Consider the following 16,543-nt stretch of genomic DNA (forward strand, 5'->3'; position numbering starts at 1 on the left):
TTAAAACACCCGCCCACACCAGACAGCGTACCTCTCGGAAAGTTGGTGGATCCTCCCCTCCTGCGTCTCAGTTCTGAATCCTCCTGAAGTCAGGGGTCTCCGCTGATGCCGGCGATGATGGTCGTCGCTTCCCGGGTTTCGGCACCACTTGTCCCGCGCACCTCGCCAGCAAGGAGCACGCAACACTCAGGATTCTTCTGAAGCACGCTTTATTGGAGTTTCTTCTACATTCTTCAAGATGGCGGAAAGACCCCGAGCCGGATGCGAGCCTGCCTTTTATAGCCTCCCGGGTGACGTAGCCCATTTCTATTGGTCAATGCCGGCCTGCGTCATTCTGACGAACCAAGCGCCTCATCTGCGCAGGCGTGAACCACCGTCACCGGCGGACTCACATCCGGAATTCATGCAGGGCATGAAGAACCCGGAAATAATGGCGCGTGACATCAAATTCTTTTGCTCTGTTTGGGAAGTTTTCTGTTGTTAATTCTGTGAACAGTTTTTTTATGTCATTTGTACTTTCTCCTACTTTTTTCATGGATTCCTATCAGTCTTATATGATTCTTCTTTGTATCGTCTGGGAGCTGTTGGATTGATTTCTCATGTTCCCTTGCTATTTTTAAAAGATCTTCCTTTTCATGGTCATTGATCTCCATCCTGTCTTCTATATCAGATATCCTGTCTTCAGATTGACTCAGTCTGTTATTTAAACTTTCAGTAGAGTTTTTAATCTCCTCGATATCTGTTTGAATCTGTTTTGTGGATTCCATTTCATTCCTATATTGGGCATTCATGGTTTCCATTTCTTTCCTTTGCTGGGCATTCATGGCTTCTATCATGGTCCTGAGCTCACTTTTTTTAAATCTGTTTCTGTTCTAGAATCTCTAATCATGTCATTCATTCTACTCACCGTCTCTGTAGTTATCTGGGAAATTATTTCTGTTTTGAATTTTTCTAGAACCTCATTCATCAGTTTTGTGACTTCCTGTGCTATCAGTTCAGGGTGTCCAGGTGGCTGATTATCAGATTTTTCCACCTCATTTCTCCCAAAATTTGCCTTTGGTAAGCTGGAAGTCTGTGTTTGTGCTTGAGCCTTGTTTGAACGTCTTCCCATTTCTGTTTTTGTTATTGGTACTGACCTTTGTTTGATACCTGGGTTAATACTTCAGTCTTCCTGGTATAGCTTGTTTTTAGGTTTTGAGTCTCTGATGACGCTGAGGCAATCTCTTTTTCATTATACTAGGAAGGACAACTGATTAGATCAATCACATCTTAGCCCAGGTAATACAATCAGCAACACAAAAAGCATCAAGCACAGCTTAGAAAATGACAATTTGTGGTAGTTATTAATCTATCACCTTTAACTGTGAATTAAATAAAAATCGAGGCTAGAGCTCAGGACAATGGCTTTCTGACCACCCTGTGCTTCTGTGGTATGAATCCAGGTACTAACACAACTAGGAAGCCAGAGGTGGGGGGGGTTGGGGGCTGCTGGTGCCCACTCCTCTCTGCCTCTTACCGGTCTGCTGCTGAGCTTAAAGTCTTTGTTCTTTCCATCCACACTTGTCAAATGACTTGTTTCCCAAATGGACCACTATTACATAAACAACTATACTTGTAACCTTATTGGTGAATCATAGCTGTGGCCCACGTTGTACCCACATGGATTTAGCTCTGTAAAACTTCCCTATAGAGTCAGGTCCCTGGCTGACCAGTCAGGAGCCCTCCTGCTTCTCAGGAGCTATCCTATCAATATATATCTTCCTACTTTCAACCTCTGTTGTTTCTTTGATTTTTAGAAAACACAAGCTCAGTATATCAGACATCTAACATGTTGGGATATACAATATTTCATATTTTATCTCTGGTATTATTTCCTATTCAGGGTAATTCATTTTTACTTATAAAGAAAAGGATCTTGGGGAAGAGAAGAATGGAAAACTCCAAATGGATTTAGGAGCTCTGTATTTTAAAAATTGAAGAATTGCTCTTTCAAACTTAAATAGATGATCTCATACATTTATCTCTTGAATTTGGCAAGCAGCAGTCATGTCCAAATACACAGAATCCACTTAGAGAAATTTTTAAAGTGAAAGTCAATATTAATTGAGTTTATGTCATTCCTACAGGTGATTTTAACTATTGAACTGTTTGTATTTCTCATCAGCTTTAACACAGCTCAGTAATGTATCTTCCCAAAGAACTAAAAGACTGGGAAATTCCCATAGTTAGGAAAAGGGTTCCCTCTTCTGGAAAACTGCCATCACAGAAACCTGCTCATCACGGAAACCACTCAAAACATACTGGGCTTGCTTGGATCGTTCATAGACTGGTTTTTTTGGATTTGAAATGCTTGTTCCTAATGCTGCCAATTTGTGAAGCTGCCTCTTCACATTAAAGCACGAAGGAGAAGATTAACAAGTACTGAGATAGCAAATTGGATCCTTATAAAACTGGCATGCTAAGCAGGAATTATCAAGACAGATTTAACAGTACAGTGATTACTTGGGCAAAACCCAATGCCTTACAGCTTCCAATTTGTGAATCAAAAGTGTCCTGACTTCTTAGTGCTTACCTAATATTCTTAAGATAGGAATTTTCTAATTATCAAAGAGAGTTTGGATTTGAATTTAGTTGGTTCTTGTCTTCTATATCAACTGCCTGCTTTTCTTATTAAATAAACCTTTCCTATTCAAAATGCAGTTTTAGTTCCTCAGTCAGTATAATAGATTTATTTTCTGATCATTTGTCAGCCAAGCTCTCTCATTATCTATTAATTAACAAAGAATATTCTTCCCACTTTAACAGCATATGCTTAACAAAATATTCTTTCACTTTTAATGAGATACTTATGGTGACTATTACAGTTGCCTTCATTAATCCTTAAGAACATTACAGTTGATGTTTCTATTTCTTCTAATAAAAACTTCATCACCTCATAAAACGTATTATCTCCCAGAAAGCCTTTCCTAACTATCCCGACACAATTCTGATCATTCTGTCTCACAATTTATCTATCTTTAATGTATTTTTAAAATATTTGAATTCAGTAATGACATTAAAATTGTTTATTTCACTCATTTTCTTAATTTATTTCAAGTGTAGCATATACGAGCTTGCTCATTTACAGACTTGCATTGTGCTTCTTTTCATGACTCTGTAGTGCCAGAAAAACCTAGTAACTAAAGAAGGGAAAAATGATGGCTGCGTAATATGTAGTTTTATTCCATACATGAAACAAACACCCCCAAAATATATTTGTAGTTGAGGAATTTGCACTTGAACTAAAAGAAATTAATGTATGTCCCATACTATTTTTTGTCACCTTGCTAAGATTAACAGCCACTGTTCCTTAATCTACAAATCCTAAAACTTTTTCTCATGACCCAATTGTCATATTCACTCATCTTAAAATTATACAGCTTGTAGTTGGTATAACAGATGAAACAGAAAACTAATTAGCAGCTGTTGTCCATCTGTGTGTTTATATTAAATATTTTAAAATAAAAATGTATTTGCATTTTGAATATTCTGTGTGAAATTTATAAATCCTAAACTTGGGTAAAGCTCTGTCTTGGATTTAAATTTTGCAGCAGACTTCATAGTAAAGCAGAATTTTATGCCAGAATCAAGATTATAGTAGTTTAAGGCAGATGCAAATTTTAAAACCAGAGTCTTAATAAAATAACCCCCTGTGTAATCAGATTTGCTTATTTGCAGAGTGAAAGCATGGTTACCTCTAGATAGCACATTCTTCCTTCACAGAAACTGATTTATCTATAATACTTTTGAGAAAGCCACATTCATTCTCTGATAGATTTATTTTGTCATATTCTTGGCCTTTCTCTTTTTCTGTGGATTAAGCTTGTGCTTTTCTGTTATGTGATGAAGCTAGGGAAAAGTGTGACTATTTTGGTATTCATCTCCCAAGTTACAGATGAATGTCTTGGCTTTAGGAAGAAAATATACTGGTATTTTTTCATGTAATTCAAATAGATGTTCCTGATATTCAAAAAGTGAGAGGAAGAAGAGTATGATCTACAAAATAATATCATAATGCAATACTCAAATCAGTTTCTCCTGTTGTACTGCAGTCTATATGTGAAGAAAAAATCATCATTATTTATGAAACTTTCAATATTTCCATAGACTCACAATATCTTAGAATTCTAAGTAACTTTTGATATTAGCTCATCCAGCCTTTCACTCAGTGGAGGATTAAAAAAATATCTTTCTGCTAGCCCTCCAGTATTTGTTTTAGTTATTTTAGTGAGAAAGATATTACTTCATCGTGATCTATTAGTTCTTTCTAATTCTGCTCATTGAACCAACACTAAATATGTTAACTCCCTCTTCTATGTGATGGCCTTTCACTATTTGAATGCATGGTCCTGTTTCACCTTAGTTCTTCTCCCAAAAAAAGTACTTATTTGTGGAAACAGCCCAATTTCATAAACTGGAGAATGGATAAAATAGATATTTTTTGGGTAAAATGGAGCACTACTCCACCATAAAGAATGAGAAACTATAGGTATTTATAGCTAAGTGGATGCACATTGAGGCCATACTCTTAAGTGAAGTTAATAAGTCACACATGTGTAAATACCAAGTAGTTTTTCTGGTGTGAAAAACTGAAAGTGTTAATAAGGATCAAAATGTGTAATTGATATTGTGTAATAGGAAGAAAAGGTCTAAAACAGTGGAGGAAGTGGGAGGGGTAGGGAAAAGGGAAAAAGGGAAAAGAAACAATATGTAAAAGGAAAAACATGAAAACAAAGTCTTTGTAAATAGGGAGAGGGGAGGGGTTGAAGGGAAGGCAGGGAAGGGAGGAAAATAGAACCAAGATAACATGTAAAGGTACATGATCCCAGTGATAAATGTAATTATATTGTATACCTAAAATGTACCAATAAACTTAATAAAGATAAAACTACAAGTTAAATAGTATCTTCTCTTCCATTCTCAGACATTATTATTTCCTATTACAATTATAATAACTGAACACTATTTATTCCCAAAGCTACAGTGAAGAGATTGATTTGAAATCAGATTCTTTAAGCACTGAGTGCCTGCAATGTCCAAGGATTTTGAAGAAAATCATCAAGCCTAGATAAAATGAAGCCATGTCTTATGAGATAGTTATGTATTTCTGTATCATCTTTACAAATGTGCCTTTTATCACAATTTGTTGCCTTTCTCCTTTTTTTGTTCTTTTAACTTTAAATCCCATTTTGACATTAACATTGCCACTCCTGCTTTTTTGTGTATTACATTTGCCTGGCTACTTTTTGCCCTACCTTCTGTTTTCAGTCTTTCATCTGTTTTTGTCCCTTACAAGTAACATAAAATGGGATTTGAGCTTAAAACAGAAAGCTTAATCTTATATCTGCTTTAAGTTACTGTAACTCTCATCTGGAGTTACCAGGAGGTTTTTTGTAAATGATGCCTGTGATTTTTTTTTTTGCTTCCTTCTTACTTTTTATTACTATTTGTACAACTGTGTTATTTCTTCTTTTTCCTTTTTCTGTTGTTGTTTAGATCCTGTGACTATTTCTCTCTTATCCCCTTATTTTGGCAGTTATGCTATACCTTTCAATTCCCTTCATATTTTCCCTTACAGTTAGTAATATTCAAAATCAGATAGCAGCTGGGAATGTAGTACAGTGGCACAGTGCCTGCCTGGCAAGCACAAGGCCCTGAGTTTGATTCCCAGTATAAAAAGAAATCAAAATCAGATATATATTTATTCACTATTATATAGAAAGAAAGTGCTAAGTATATCCTTCGGGTAGGGGAAAAGTAATAAGGGAAAAGAAAAAAAATATGAGAAAATGGAAATAAAGTATTTGTAAATAGGAAAGGGAGGAGGGGGTGAAGGGAGGGCAGGGATAAGGGGAAAAAAGGAGAACCAAGACCTGTCATGTAAAGGTACAAGATCCCAATGATGAATGTAATTGTATTGTATACCTAAAATGTACCAATAAACTCAGTTATAGAAAAAAAAGTATATCCTTCCTACAAGGTGTTTCTCCAAAGTAACCTCCTGCACCAATAAGATGAGAACCTTAGAATGCTTTTATTCCCTCCCTCTCCCTCACCTAACCTTTCAACTTTAGATAGTGCTTTAAAATATTTTTTTCCTCATTGAGTTTATTGGTACGTTTTAGGTATACAGTACAGTTACATTCATTATTGGGATGCTTAAAAATATTTTAATTAAATTCTTTAAAATGTTTATTAAACCTACTTATTTTAATTAAATCTCTGCCACTTCAAGAATTCATATGTATTACATAATTATAACTCCCTGATGTATTCAATTATTACCCACCTAGAGTTAGCTATTTTTTAAATAAATGAACATGTATGCATGTATATTTTACTATTATTTTTTTCTATCTTTCCCTATCTGGAAGTCTCTATTCTGATTCCCTTTTTCATTTATAGTCACTTTTTAAGAACATTACTCAGGTCCAGGGATTTAGCTCAGTGGTTCCACTGCCTATCTCACAAACACAAGGACTTGAGTTCAATCCCCAGTACCAAAAAAACAAACAAACAAACAAACAAACAAACAAAAAAACATTACTCAATGATTTTTTTTGTTTTCATTTTCACAAATATTCTTCCATTCTCACTAGTGAGGATTTAGATTTCATATACATTTTCTGTCAGTTATATTTATGTTAATATATCAGTAATGTATTTACTGTTTTCTGCAGGATGTGGTGGCATAGCCTGTGATCCCAGCTGCTCAGGATGCTGAAAAAGGAGGATCACAAGTTTGAGGCCAGTCTGGACAACTTAGGGAGACCCTATCTCAAAGTAAATTTAAAAAGACTAGGGATATAGCTTAGTGGTAAGAGTGCTTACTGAGCATATGAGATATCCTGGGTTTAAATCTCAATAACAAAGAAAATTAGTTTTCAAGTTCGGAGTACTATAAGTAAAAAGTCCAAACCCAACCAATCAGTAACCAATCTTTCTGTCTGGTATCATGTAAGATTTTGAAATTGTCCTTGCAAATACCAAATTTTACCAGAACTTGATTAGTTTTATGTTTTTCATCAATCTTGCCCAGACTCAATAAATGTTTTTAATCTTCAAGCCCAACACTTTCCAAGTAAAAGAAATTTTCCTCTATTTTCCCCTTCTAGCTATTCTTTTTTCTTTTTCTCTTTTTTTTTTTGGTTTTCTGAGATAGGGTTTCACTATGCAGTTGAGACTGACCTGGAACTCATTATGTAACCCAGGCTGCTCTTAAACTCACAGCGATCCTCCTGCCTCAGCCTCCCAAGTGCTGGGATTACAGGTGTGTGCCACCATGCCCAGCACTATCTATTCTTTTTTCTTCTTATTTAATTCCTATTGGATTTTTTATCAGTCTCTTGTTCTGTCCCCCAAATTTCTTATTATTTGCTTTTTGTTCATTCATAGAAGATATTTCTAACACTTAATCTTCTAGGAAGCTAATTGAGTTTTCAACAGGGTTATACTCACCTTTATCTATCTACTACATTTTAAAATTTGAAAATCATGGGGTTTTTTGTTTTAGAATGCCATTTTAATATTATAATTAAATATCCATTAGTAATTTACGTGTTGTTCATGCTGCTGTTGTTGTTAAAGCAAGCCCCCTCTCAAAATATAAACAAAAACTTACTCTAGTACTTTTATTTCACTAGGACCAATCCTAAATATTGTACTTATTCTTCTGTCCTCCAGTTTCTAGTGTTTTCCTTTACTTACTGAGGGTGCTTTTCACCCTTCAAACTCAAGAAGTTACCTAGCATACTTTGGACCTGACGGGCATGGAGTTGTAGAAAAGTTTACAAATAGTAAAAGACATAAAAGCCTCAACTCCTGGCTTGGCAAAGCACCAGTGGCAAGCTATGCCAAAGTATCTCAAAAAGTCCTCTTTGCTTCCTGGACTGTTTAGTTATAAAGGCTGGATTTCCCCAACTTTTTTTTTTTTTTTTTTTTTTTTTTTTTTTTTTTTTTTGGTACCAGGGGTCAAACTCGGGCCCTTGTGCTTGGGAGGTAGGCGGCAGAACCACTGAGGTAAATCCCTGGCCCAAAAGTGCAATTCAACCCGCAGAAGGACTTTGCTTTCTTTTTTTTCCCCCCAACTTTAGAGAGAGGGCAATTTGATATTTTAAGTAGACTTCTGAGTCAACTTGGAAGCACTATGTATGCACTTGAACTGTATCCCCACCAGCCTCAAGTACTTAGGATCAGTGAATGTTGTTGATGGAAAGGTCCTCACCCAAATGTCCTCATTTGGCAACCCCTTAAAAAGTTAGTTTTTCAGTTTCATCTAGGTAGTTAGTAAAAGAGATAAAACTAGATTCTCAACTTTGTGACACTCAAGCCTTCAGTTAATGGCTGTATCCTCTGTCACCTAGTTCTTACACTCCTAGGTAACACTTGTAGAATGTTTTTGTGTAAAGTAGTACTCTAAGAGAACAGTGGGCAGGTATTTAAGAATTCAAATGAAAATGAGGATGGAGAAGGGAGGGAGAAGAATTGAGATGTGTTATATACAGTACCAGTTCCCCACAATGAATGTAATCATTGTGTACTGCAAATGTGAGCTAACAAAAATTTTAAAATTAAGGAAAAAAAGAGGTAAATAATAAAAAAGGAGAATGAGTAAAAGTCAAGTAAATCAAGATTAATACTAATATTAGAACTATCTTTAAAGAAGTTGTTAATTACCATCCAGATTTAATTTAAACTGTACATGTTAATGAACAATTCAAATGATACTATAATATTTGTTATTTGAGAAAAGGGAAACAAACCACTAGTATTTACCTAGAAAACTTAAATCTGTTTGATCCAATAGCCCCTCTAGTGGAAATGGGAAAAAAAATATGTTAAATGTTAAAGGTACAATTTTTTTGTATCACTACTTGGCAAACACAGATCTCATTTATATATTTAGATAAATAATGATTTAAAAACTTATCTGAGGGTATATTATGTGTGATGAATTGTCTTCTACAAATTGTCTTGAAAAACACTTTGAACCTGTTCCTGCCTCTGTGAACTGCAGTGTCCTCTTGTCCTGCCTATATTAACATATAAATGTGAAAAATATTGTTCTCTTGGGATACTAACATTATTGTCTTCTTTTCCGGTTGTTTTTTTTCCCCCCTAGTGGTTGTGGTACTACAGATTTAACCCAAGGCCTTCACACTGAGCTACATCATCAGCCTTTTTGTTTACTTTTTATTTTGAGACATAGTCTTGCTAAGGTGCTGTTATTTTTGCAAATTACAAAATTTCATGTAGATATTTGATGACTCAATAGATTTACAAAATAGGAAAAAGTTCCCAGATATGAAAACAATGAGTAAAAAAAAAAAATACTAAAAAGTATAATTATTTGCTAGTTCATCAGCAGCTAGCCAAGACTTAATCTGCCTACAAAGATTAGAACCATAATTGTGTGCGTGGCATTGCTGCTTTGTGTCTAATGGTTCTACAATATCCCATAGAGGTGACATGTTATGTATTATAAGACTGTTGAAATTAGAATTGAATTTTGTTGATAATACTTCTTATCCATTCATCTGAACCATATTCTACATGGTGCTATGTTTATGATATTTTCCTTGGGTCATCCATTTGTCTGAGCTTAATGACAGTATGATACAGCAAGGCAAGGAGCCCATTAGGAAATCATCACATAAATTTTACAAAGTATAACAGAATAATTTTTCCCTAAAGCAAAATAAAAAGGATTAATGAGAAATCTTCTCAAAATACTTAGTTCAAAGACACTTTAAATATACTCGTTATTCAATATAGTGCCTCTTAGATGCTTGCCTAACCAGCTTAACTTTGAAATCCATGTCAGGCATTTTTTAAAATTTCGTACTTTACACACAGATTCTGCCTTCATTGAAAATCTGGGTACTTTGTGGCTCTGTAAGCAATGAACTGTATGACTCGAAAGTCATGTTGTCAGGCTGAACCTCATACAAGCCTGTTTTCAAACTTTTATTTTTGTTCCTTCTTGGGAGGTTGCTTCCCAGAACTGGAAAAAACCCAGTACACAGACCAGTACTCCAAGAAAAGGAAATTTTATCCAGATTCTGTAAGAGAATCTAAAAGTAAATGAAAGAATTTAAGCTGGAAATGGTATACTTTTACTGGCTGGGGCTTGGTCAGGCCCAAATCTGGGTTTCTGGATTTGCATGTCCACAACTAGAAGTATGAGAAGAATCCATGAAAATGGAAAAAATTAGTTTCCTTGAAACTTGATCAAGCTGGGAGGGCAGCTACTCCACCCCCCTACAAATAAAAGAACTCCAATTTATAGGAAGAGATAAAACAAAAGGCCAGGAAATATCTGAACACAGATTTAGCCAAGCTTTGGTCCAGAGGACAAGAAATATTGAATTCTCCTTAGTATTAGTCCTGGAGGATAGCAATTCACATTCTCAGCCATGAGGAAGCATAGAGAAACAGTTTATCTTAAAAACAAAAATCCTAGTCTTTAAAGATCCATTTTAACCTCTCAGTTATACTGTCTTGCCATTTTGACCTTTCACGGGTACCTCTGTGAATGTATTAAGTCCCGACCCAAGATTTCCATCAGTGTTAGTCATGGATAGTCTCCAGAATCAACACTGCCAAGTATGCTTAAGTTCTACTGTACCAGATTGTTGGATTTGTTTATGTGCTTAATTTCTCCCAGTACAGCAGCAATACTAATGAAAACAACTAACCTTTCTTAAACTTGGTTTGTTCCAGGTACTATTTCAACTGTTCTGTAAGCATTATGCCATTAATCCTCATAACAATTCTATTATTACTTTAAAGGTGAAAATCTGAGGCAAAGAGAGAATTAGTCAGTTTTTCCAAAGCTTTACAATAGTGAGTAGTGATAACAGAATTTAAGCACAGGCAGCCTTCCTCTAGAGTTCACACACTCAATCTCTGTGCTATGCCACTCCCAGATGGCATATATCTATCTCTTATAGAGCCTGGGAAGATAGTATGTCTGATACCTCTTTCATGCCTGGATTTAAAAAGTGGGATGATATTCTACTTACAATTCTTGCCACCTGGAGTCTGTCACTGTTCTTCTTTCTCTCATTAAATACATCAAGTAGTACATTAGGGTGAAGGACATTCAACTTTACATGAGAGGTTTGAGAGAACATGCTATCTCATCGAGAAATCACCTGAAACTTGCCAAAGCTAGTTTAAGCAAAGGAGAGATTGAGAGTTATGGGAGGATACAGTGATATCTTACAAAATCATAGAGCGAGAATGCAGGCTGAGCCTAAAGAAAGACTAAAAGCAGAAGCTAGAAAATTAAAAACTGTGATCATTCCCTTTCCAGATGATGTCCATAAGAGAGAGGGAAATAAAGAGTCAGAGTATAAAGAGAAACAACTCTCTCCTCCATATATGGCAGTTCTCAGAAAGTAAGAGTGTGGGTTGGATATATACTCCTGAAAAGTACCTTTTCTACAATCCCATCAGTTGAAGGGAAAAATTAAATGCAGATAGCCCAGTAACTTTGTATGGATTAAAGTAGTGACTTAATAGTTCCTTTCACCTATGCCCTGCCATCCTGTCCCTCCTTAAATTCTGATGTTTGTCATATTTTGATTTGACCAATCCCAAGATAGGCTTTTTCAATCCTTTTAAAATCCAGAGGATGGGGCTCTTGATTTCTGTTTTTCCTCCCCAGGGCTTTGATAAATGCCATCAAAGGCCTGACATGCTAATGTGGTGGCCATGCCTGTAATCCCAGCACTGTGAGAGTCCGAGGCAGGTATATCAAAAGTTTGAGCCTAGCCTAAATAACTTAAGTGATTTAACAATACCCTGTCTCAAAATAAAAAATACAAAAATGGGCTTAGTTGCAAAGGCCCTGGGATCAGTTTTCGGTATTACAAAAAGGAAAAATAAAAGGCCTGATACATTGATATACTTGCCTTTTTATCTGCCAGTCTGGAATGTGCCTAGTTTTAATCCCTAATTATCATCCTGTCTTCCTCTCAAAATAGTTCATAGAATCTATGCCTTTCTTGTCTTTTTTTTTTCTGTACTTTTTTCTAAAGGAAAACCTTACTTACTCTTCATATTTCTAGAGATCCTCTCTTATTTCTGGTTAAATGTACTTCCTATTCTTAAACTTGAGAACCCTTGGTAATTATGCCTCATCCTACCTATTTCTAATTTCCAGTCAGGTACCATCCTTCTTGCCAACCTATTGTCTATACTGATCTAGAAATACCAAAGCTTAATCACAGTTCCTGGATCCTCTTGCTTAGCCCCTTCTTATTCCTTTCCACCTCTCAAAAGCTGACCCATTTCTCAGGACCTCCCTGAAGTCATTCTCCCTAAAGAGTCTTATGTGGTCTTTCCAGTCTAAGGTGAACAACTGCTGATTTGCCTGGAATTTCTGAAGACATGTGACTTTCAGCTCTAAAAATAGGATAACCAAAACAGTGAGACATCCTGTAACATCTCATTGCTTCCCCTCATCCTACTCCCTTGTTAGAACAAAAAAACCTGTGAAAGCACTGGTGATCACTACTTCAGTTCTTATGAGGATCTTATCCATAATAAAACTTATGTTCCTGTTGCACAAAGACCTTTTTATTTCTTTTTTGGTACTGAAGATCTAACCCAAGACCTTAACAATGAGCTACATTCCCAATCCTTTTTATTTTTTGACAGTCTCACTGAATCTCTAAATTACCGAGGCTGGGCTTATCTGGCAATCCTCCTGCCTCAGCTTCCTAGAGTGCTGGACAACACACCCATCAAGGGAGCCTTTTGATTCCCACTTCCTACAGAATATATTGCTACACTCATACTCATACCTACTCAGCAAATAAAATAGCTTTAAGTTAGCACTATATCTAAAATATTTTCCTTGCATATTAACTTTTTTGTCTTTATTTTTTCCAGCCCTGATGACTTACTCAATGCCTTGAATGAAGGAATCAGTCGTGCTGATGTCATCATCACATCAGGGGGTGTATCCATGGGAGAAAAGGTATGGAAAACTGTGTTCTTGAAGATTTATCTACTTAATATCTTTGCATATGGTTGATTAACGACAGTATGGTTGGCATCTGATATCTACAAATTAGGTCCCACAAATTATTGGTGTCTTTAAAAAGGATGGTACAAAGGAGATCAGGAAACGTGCCTGAGGACCAGCCTGGAGGACAACCCACCAATTACAGAATGGTTTTTGCCATTTCTCTGGAGACTTCTGGTTTGGCTTTCTCTCAGTTTCACTGCATTGTAATTCCTTTATATGTGATAGTTTTGCCCAAGGTAAAACTACAAAATCCTCCCTCTGACTTAAATTTAAACGTGACCTCACAGAGCCAGTTGTCTCACCCACAACATATTCCCAATATTACCAAGATCTTATAGCTTTCCTTCCCTGTAGGGGAGAAAGAGAGGATTAGGCATTCCTTTTACCCTTCTGTTATATCATTGAAACTCTATACACACACACACACACACACACAAGGGATTTTAAGGACCTAATATATTCACATAATATATGCTTAGTCCTATAAAAATTCCAGTGAATATTTCAGTGTCATTAAGTTTATATATACATTACTGAAATCGGATGACTGTAATGATAGTTGGATCTCCTGACTAATGTTATTAGAGTAAAATATTCTTTACTATAGTAGCCAATTTATGTTTTTTGTTCAAAAATATTTCAGATCACATAAGTTTTGCCAGCCTGTAATCCCTTGCTCATATTATTTTATGCCATATTAATGACTTAAACTACAAAATTATAATAGTGTTATCATAATAGTTTTTGCTGAAATTCATATTTTCTAAAATTTTGGTTTATTTTAAGCTAGGTCATATGTATATGTGATAGTTCTTGATCGCTGCCTAAATTTATAACCTGTTCAGACAGTAAACTCTCTAGGCTCTGAGAGCAAATGTTAGAATTCAGCACATTGAGCAGAATGCCTACTTTCCACTCACAATCTTTAGTATTTGAGAACAGTATCTAGAGCATTTGAGAATAGCACTTCAGCTACCAAATCAACAGAAAAAAAGAAACTCAGTCCAAGACACACTTTATCCAAGAGTAAAACTATTGGTATGTGGATAGATACTCTTGTAACAGACAGGTGCCTGGACTAGTCTCTCCTCAGAGTCTCCCAGAAGCCTTTAGCTCCAGGTAAAACAAATTGCTGCAGACCTCTCCTGAGACCACAGAAGCTGGAGGCTAAGGTCTGCACTGTAGAGATATAAAAAATCATTTGCAATATGTCTGTTCACATTACTGTCATACTGCACTCAGTACCACAAAAACACACTATTAAGTCAGGACTATTTAAGTGTTACACTTGCTATTTCCAAGATTATTTTGTATGGAATTTATCTTTGTTCCTAATAAGTTGTAGGATAATACTTACTTCACAGACCTAATGTTTATCTCTTCTAGTATTTATAGAGAGACAACAAACTTATAAGACACACAATCTTATGCAGTTATGGCTCAGTTGTGGTAGGAAAGACACTTCTGAACCTAACCTTCAGTATTAGTGATAACAAGCATGTCAGTTATCCTAGGACTTTGCTTACATTTAAACAAGGACAATATAATTGAAGATAATTGTTTTATTTACTTTACTGTCTCTATGTGATAAAACATTCATATATACCTTTAATTTACTAGGAAAGAGATTTTAGGACCTGGACATCCCAAAGTATTCCCTAGGAGATAATAATTGCCCTTCTTAATTTATGCAGTAGTAATGAGATAATAGAGGAGCTAGGAAAAGAGGTAAACATATGTAGCAAATTCCTGCGTGCCAAGCAGTCCCAGAAAGAATTTTAGTGTATTTTGGAACAGGAAGAAAGAAAAGCATGAAATATAGAACATCTTCTTCAACCCAAGAGCTCAACCTAAAAGTCAGTCACTAAAAAGACAGGCAGATAAGAAAGATCCAGAAGCATTATGATGCAACCATGACTCTTTAAGAGTAAAAGCTCAGGTATACAAGAAATTTTTTTGATTCCATGTAAATCATACTAGGAGCACCTGTGCTACAGAACTGTAAGGAAATTTTATTTAAGTCATGACTAAGACTCACTTCCTCTAAGCATTAAGCCAAGAAACCTGGAAGTGATTAAGCCACACAGAAGGGTCAAGAAGACACATCTGGTCATTAGCCTCCTTGGAAACATCTAGAGTGTTTTGGTTGTTCCATCATATCTTAGGTCTTTATGGGTCACAGAGGAAATTAAAGAAGAAATTAGTCAGTTTTTGCAAATAAATGATAATGCCAGTACAACATACAGGAATCTATGGGAGACAACGAAAGCAGTTCTTTGTGGAAAATTCATAGCAGTGAACGCCCACACTAGGAAAACAGAGCAAGTGCAAATAACCTAAATGATGAATCTTAGGCTCCTAGAAAAAGAAGAGCAAGAAAAACCCAAAGCTCGTACAAGGGAGGAAATTATAAAAATCAGAGCATAAATCAATGCAATGGAGATTAAGAGAATTATACAAAAAAAAATCGATGAATCAAAAAGTTGGTTTTTCAAAAGAATAAATAAAATCGATAAACCCTTAGCCAACTTTGTCAAAGAAAGGAAAGAAAAGGCTGAGATCCATGCAGATCCAGCAGAAATCCAGAGGATCACCAATACCTACTTCGAGAACGTGTGTTCTAATAAAATGGAAAACAGAAGAAATGGACAGATTTCTTGATGCTTATTAATTACCAAAGTTGAACGAAGAAGATAAAAAATGTATGTATCTTAGGTCTCCGTTTGGGCTATGCTAGCAGCTCTGGAATCATGGGGTGGCTAGGTGCCTCAGGGCAGCCAGCCTTCTGTGTTTTCACAGCCGCCTCTCCTAAAGTGTGGCCACCTCAAGCAGCATATTTATTGCCTGCTGAGCAGAGTGGAAGGAGAGGCCCCTGTTGCTTGCAGGTACCATTGACCTCCATGCCAAGGAGAAATTAACTGTTTCATGGTTTCTTCCCTAAAAATTGCTCCCGACTTTACCTTATCCTGCCCCACATATCTTTTTCAAAGAGGTTTGTATCCTTCCAGAACACTGAAAGTTTCAGTTAAATAGTACTGAAACTGCTTTTTACCATGAAAACTAAAGAATCATATGCATTGCTATAAGTTTTCCACACCCTACAAAATTATGAAATTGTTCAAAAACAATGAAAGGTATCAGTTACCCAGATGGATATACTAAACAATATAAGTAATCTCTTTGTCCGTTTTAAGGTCTTCTAATTTTTCCCAACAGTGTCTCCACTTCCGACATGACCAAAATAATTATAAACATATCATTGGCCACAAAAAGTCTACTCTGATTAAATTTGCCCAGATTTGAATACAAGAGTGTTACTTAACTATATAAATCCCCTTGAATTTGTTTTGTGAATACAGAGCCATGCAGCTGCAAAATATTTGAAACTAACAGTATCCCAGATAAATAAACACACTCAAGTTTTATTTATCATTTTATTCAGCCTTATCTCATTTTTGTTATGCT

At 35.8% G+C, this 16,543-nt stretch overlaps 1 protein-coding gene across 7 annotated transcripts in view; it reads left to right on the forward strand.

Moving 5' to 3' along the window:
• The window catches only part of Gphn (gephyrin), a 559,105-nt gene that overhangs the window by 516,278 nt on the left and 26,284 nt on the right, over positions 1-16,543 (forward strand). For all 7 annotated transcript variants that reach the window (XM_033766935.1, XM_033766936.1, XM_033766937.1 and 4 more), the window contains one exon: positions 12,940-13,027. In XM_033766935.1, the coding sequence (XP_033622826.1) occupies positions 12,940-13,027 (88 nt within the window). The remainder of the gene's footprint in view (positions 1-12,939; positions 13,028-16,543) is intronic.

Source organism: Fukomys damarensis, unplaced genomic scaffold (genome assembly GCF_012274545.1).
Source record: "Fukomys damarensis isolate Sample0158 unplaced genomic scaffold, DMR_v1.0_HiC HiC_scaffold_21, whole genome shotgun sequence".
NCBI lineage: Eukaryota > Metazoa > Chordata > Mammalia > Rodentia > Bathyergidae > Fukomys > Fukomys damarensis.